Below are 5,709 nucleotides of genomic sequence, written 5' to 3' on the forward strand. Positions count from 1 at the left end.
GCTGCCCTCCTTTTCCTCTGTGCGACCATGCGCGGGGGAGGAGGAGGAGGCCAGCGAGGCCCCAGGGTTGCCTAGCAACCCCGCTGCAACCGGGCTTTTCCCGGTTTTTGGCTGCACCCGTGCCGTGACCGGGCAGGTGCAGCCAAAACTGGGAAAAAAGGAAAAGCAAGATGAGCCCTTCTCATAGAGGAGACAGAGTGGGGAAGGCTCCACAACGCAGGGAGGAAGGTGGCTCGCATTACTGTGTTCCTGAGGCCGGTGTGTCGGTTTGGAGGAAGGAGGTGAAGAACTGGTCGGGATGATGTCCGATGGCATACGTTGCAGGGATGACTGACTGGTGAATGACGATGTGAAGGTGAGGCTGGATGCTGGCAGTAGAAAGAGGGGAAGAACACATTTTAAAACACCTTCTCGAAGTGATGTTTAAGCTCTAACATAAGTGAAAGGAGGGATTCAGTGTTGGTTCAGCACGTTTGGCATAGTGGAGATAGGGTTTTTCTCTGTCCATGGGACAAACACTGCAAAAGGCCTGCGATGTAATAGACTGCCTTCTCTGCAGCAGAAGTGCAGTCAGCTCTAAAATCCAGGATGTCCGACAGAGTGTTCTCACTTTAAAGCTTCTTAATGCATCGATTGCCAACTTACCGGCCCGAATACAAATGCTTCTTCCAGTCTCCGGAATGCCTGCGATATAGACCTTGGCCTTGGGACCCAGTGCGCGCATGCTATGTACAGAATGAGCATACCAAGTATGACAGCATCGATAACTGGGAGCAGGAGAAGAAAAGTTTATTGTTTTGATCAATTAGTTATAGAGTACTGAAAGATGACACAAACATTGCAGGAGAGGAACAGGGAGAACATTTGGAATGTGACATAGCTTTTGTTGATCACAGCTCTTAAAACAAAGGTAGGACTATGTTGAGTCCTGCGCCAAGTCTCCAAAGCCCCACCCCAACTCAGATTTCTTTCGTTTCTTTATTAAATGGACGATTGGCTTCTGACTCCTAGGCAGATGCCATTCTGTCCTACGAGGTACAGCAGCTTCTTCCTAAGCCTGGAAAGGTCAGATTGAAAACAAATGGAAGTTATGTAGTAATGAATTATTATCACCTGCTACAGAGTGTGAGGCTATGCAAATGACTGTGTTCTTTCTAGACCAGTGAAGAGGAATTCGTTTGATAGATAACCCTGCACGCCTGTGTACAGATTGCCTAGCTCCCTCCTGGGTTCATGGCTGAGTCATTATGCACTGAGGGACGGGTGCTAAACAAAGGAAATGGATCTTATTTTGACAGCATGCTAGGGCTTGGGTGGCTTAGGAGATGGGAGTGACCAACACTTTCAAGCCTTGACCTGTGCTGTTGACATGTGTGAGTGATTCTTTTTAAACACTGCACTGGTCATTCTTCTATTCCCACGTACAAATCAAAGCACTGTGCTTCTCTCTGCAGCCTAGATGGTGAGAACTGCATGTCTAAAAGACCACCTTTCTCTTTCTGCCCATCAGACCCTCCAACCGCTCTCAGAGGTCCTTCTCCCAGTCTCCCTGCCATCTGAGATCTGTGGGTCATGGCAGGAGACAAGGTTTTTAAAGGGGGGGCAACCCTGATGCCTTTATAGTGCCAGGCAAATCATTGGCTTTTAATATGGCCAGACTTTAATACTTTAAGAATTATACCTTAAATAAACAGCAATAAACAGGCTAATAAATAACAACAGGCTAATAATATTAAAAAATAAGCAGGCTAAAATACCCATTCCCTATGAGGAACAACTTAGGGAACTGGGTATGTTAGCCTGGAGAAAAGATGGTCAAGGGTGATATATAGCCTCTTTAATAATTTGAAGGGTGTCATATGTGAGGAGGGAGCAAGCTTTTTCCTGCTGCTCCAGAGAATAGGACCCGGAACAATGGATGCAAGCTGCAGAAAAGAGATTCCACTGAACATTAGGAAGAACTCCTGAGAGTAAGAGATGTCAACAGTGGAACACACTCTTCCTCGGAGAGTGGCGGAGTCTCCTTTCTTTGAGGTCTTTAAACAGAGGCTGGATGCCATCTGTCAGGGGTGCTTTGATTGTGAGAATGGGGTTGGACTAGATGGCTCTTGCGGTCCTTCCACACTCATGATTCTCATATCTTATGTATTATTACTTAAGCATTTTTACAATAGTGTTCACTCAAACAAAGTGACAGTGGCATACGAAGAGCTGGTCTTCTGTTGCCTGGCAGTGAAACCTCTCAATAGCCTTTGGGCCCCCAGTGTGCCTCACTGCTCTTCCGCAATTCCAAAACTGAGAAATATTTGGTATTCTTTTAAGATTCCCTGAGATGTTCTTTGTAAACCAGAATGGAGAGCCAGCATGGTTAATTGTTTTGAACGTTGGACTAGTACTCTGGGTGCCAGAGTTTGGACCTTTCTCTCAGTCTCAGAGGAAAGCATGGAAACCTCTTTTGAAAAAATCTTGCCAGAAAACCCTGGAGAGGGTCACCATAAGTCAGAGCTAGTTTGAAAGCATGTAACATCACCAGAGACCAGAAAGTAGGATCAGCTTAAACTTCTGCTCCTGCAGGTAGCATAGTCATGACAAACTCTAGAGAAGAAATGAGAAGGATACCAGACCCAGCTGCTCTTACCTGCAAGTAATAGACGGACCGAGTATGACTAAGACGGAGGCCATGGATGTGACAACGAACTCTAGGCGTAGTCGCATAGGTGGTTTGGTCACTCCCCTGAGAAAGCAAAAATGGGAAATGGGTTGACTACTGGAAAAGAGTATCTTGGTTATTCTTCTGTCTTCTCTTTTTTTCTTTCTCTCTCTCTCACATTATGATTAAAATCTTTATGCAGTAATGTCCCAGGTTTCTACTTCATTAGTCACGCTCTCAGTCCCTAGGTTCCAAACCAGGAGCAACTAGTGTACTTCATCTGAACTGTTCTTCTGAGGAAAGCAGCCTGAGATATCTTGGCTGTTTTACTAAACCAGTATGTCTGGCTTGGGAATAAAGCACTTCTTATGATTTGATTGATTCCATCTTTTCAGTGCAGAGAATTACTTGCCCACAGAAGATGTTCCTTCCTTCTCTGTTTTGAGTCTCTGATGTTGGCTTTTTTTTTTTTTTGGCAGTCAGAGGCCTGCAAAAAAAAGTTTCTTAGATACAGAGAAGGAGGCCAGGTCTGGCTCTTATCCAGTTTGAAACCAAGCTTTTGAAGCAGAAAACTAAGTACTGTACGTCCAATCTAAATCAGAAAAAAATGCTATCAGAAATTAGAAAAGAGGTTTCTATCCTTCTACCTAATATGACAGCCTGAGATGAGCCACTTCCTTCTCTCTTTCCCCACCTCTTCATTCTCTCTGCTTTTGCCAGCTTCACCTTTGATTCCTTCATGACTAGCTTCTTTCCTGATCCCAATAAACAGGGATTACCTGTTTGACACTTCACCACAAAGAAGTATCAGGAGCAGGTATCAACAGGAACAATGTCGACACGAGATTCTGCTGGCAGACCCACCTATGAGAGAAAGAAAATGCACAAAGATCTTCTTTAATATTCTTTAATATTTCTGCCTTGAGTCCAGTATAGCTTTTAGGTAATGCTTTGATATGGAAGAGCAAACAGGGAAAGGGGAAATTTGTACTGAAGGCAAGTAAAGCCATTTAATAAAAAATACATCTATAATGACCTCTTTGCTTGGAAGGATGATCGTAAACATACATGAATACCCAAAGGCAGAAGGAACATTTATCTATATTGTGAGCTTACATTATCCCAGAGTTGCCTGAGAGAGGATATGGAAAACTTCAGGGCTTGTCTGGTTTTCTCTCCCATCAGCCCTAAGCCAGATGAGACTATAAGAATCACTGGGAGAGAAAATGAAACAACAGGGCTGAGGATAGCAATAGCAAGTACATGCTATACCACTTATCAGTGAGCTAAGCACTCCTAAGCAGTTTACATACGCAAGGTAATTGCCCGCAACAAGCTGGGCACTCATTTAGCACCTACGGAAGGGGCAAGGCTGAGTGGACCTTGGAGCCCCTGGGATCGAACTCACAACCTTGTGGCTGCAATACAGGCATTTAACCACTGTGCCACCAGGGCTCCTTAGCTGAGACTCATATGGCTCTCCAGGTGTTGCTGTATTGCAGCAACAGCAATTCTGACCACTATATCCACAGGGAATACTTCTGGATTCTGGTCCATTAATTTCTGGGGGTTGTTATATTCCAATCCAGGGGCTCCAAAACAAGTCATGATAATAAATATAATAATAGAATAAGAATAATAATAATAAGAGAAGAAGAAGAAGAAGAAGAAGAAGAATTTTATTTATATCCCCCTCTCCAATTGGATCAGGCAGCTTACAACATTAAACACATTAATACAAATTAATAATTAATATCGTAAAGCCCTATAACCCAAAGACCCACCCACCCTCAATTTAAAATGACAATTGAAGATAATAACCAATAACCAAAATCAAGCAGATGGGAAGTTGATGAAGCAGTCAAGTTCATCTGGGAAGGCCTGCCAGAGAGATCTGTCTTGACCGCCTTTTTGAAGCAGTCGAGGTTGGTAGTATCCGGATCTCCTCTGGCAGGTGAGTCCATTGTTTAAGGGCAACAGACGAAAAGTCCTTTGAGAGACCATGCACAAGGCTGGGTGAGGAGGTGCCTTCACAGACATATTGCTCCTTCAAGGGGCTGGGTAACCCACCTGGAACAAACCTGTACCCTCAGACATGGGACATGCATACACTGAGAGTGCATAGCTTGTGCCGTCTGCATTAGCAAACCGGCTTTTGTCCGGCCCATTCCTGAACCCAGGCGCTAGAAAAGAGCCAAATTGCTTCACCTGACTCTGACTTCTGCCATCTTGACGTCACCAGATATTGCATGCATGAGACCCTGAGTGTTGTACGCACCTGCCGTTCATGGTGTTGTAGCGCAGAAGCTCTCTGGGGTGAAGTATTTGATATTAGCTTCCGAAAAAGCTCCTCCACCAATGATGGTGAAGATATAGCTGTCATCAAATAAGGAAGAAAAGAAGGTGAGCTTACACACGAAGGCACTAATTCTTCCAAGCTTACTTTGTATATAAGGTTTCAAACTGTATTTGCAGCAAAGGAAGTAAACTGAGGAGGTGGGAAGAAGGAGAGAAACTGGGGCATTTTAAAAGCAGGCGAAGAAGCTGCCATCCTGAGAATGGCAGAGGATTAATCGGATTGTTCTTGCCAAATAGAGGTTGTGCATTTGGCTTGGGCCCAGGTGCCTCCATATTGTTCCCAGGATCCTATTTCCCACAACTCGCGCATTCCTACTTTGCCAGCAAAGCTCTGCTCAGGTCTTACCTTCCGTTGAAACGCCCTGAGTCCCCTGTCACCATGTTTGGATCAAAAAGAAGGGGTAAAACCGCCAAAAGAAAGGAAAGAAGAACTAAGCTGGATTTTAGCAAACTGAACACTCTCACCCCATTCCTTTTTCTTCCCTCTGTTTCTCCCTATTGTCAGCATTAAGACTGGAAGCACGGTTTGGGCATTTGTCATTCCTTGCCTCTGTGGAATCCCCCCGCCCCATGTATGAAGCATAAATATAATGGTATCACACAAATTGACTCTAGCCGTGTCCAATCCAAACTTCTGGCTTTCTCACCTCACTCATATAGAAACTATTTTTCTGCACCACGTTACTTACACGCTAAATAAA

At 44.5% G+C, this 5,709-nt stretch overlaps 1 protein-coding gene across 1 annotated transcript in view; it reads right to left on the bottom strand.

Annotated features, from left to right (window-relative positions):
* Window positions 1-238: 238 nt before the first annotated feature.
* Window positions 239-5,709, bottom strand: part of LOC121915552 (cation channel sperm-associated protein subunit gamma-like) — a 30,051-nt gene continuing 24,580 nt past the window's right edge. Inside the window, exons 24-27 of the mRNA XM_042439878.1 lie at window positions 4,929-5,026; window positions 2,639-2,734; window positions 646-725; window positions 239-368 (exon numbers count right to left, since the gene is read on the bottom strand). Of these exons, the coding sequence (XP_042295812.1) occupies window positions 239-368; window positions 646-725; window positions 2,639-2,734; window positions 4,929-5,026 (404 nt within the window). The remainder of the gene's footprint in view (window positions 369-645; window positions 726-2,638; window positions 2,735-4,928; window positions 5,027-5,709) is intronic.

Source organism: Sceloporus undulatus, chromosome 9 (assembly GCF_019175285.1).
Source record: "Sceloporus undulatus isolate JIND9_A2432 ecotype Alabama chromosome 9, SceUnd_v1.1, whole genome shotgun sequence".
Lineage (NCBI taxonomy): Eukaryota > Metazoa > Chordata > Lepidosauria > Squamata > Phrynosomatidae > Sceloporus > Sceloporus undulatus.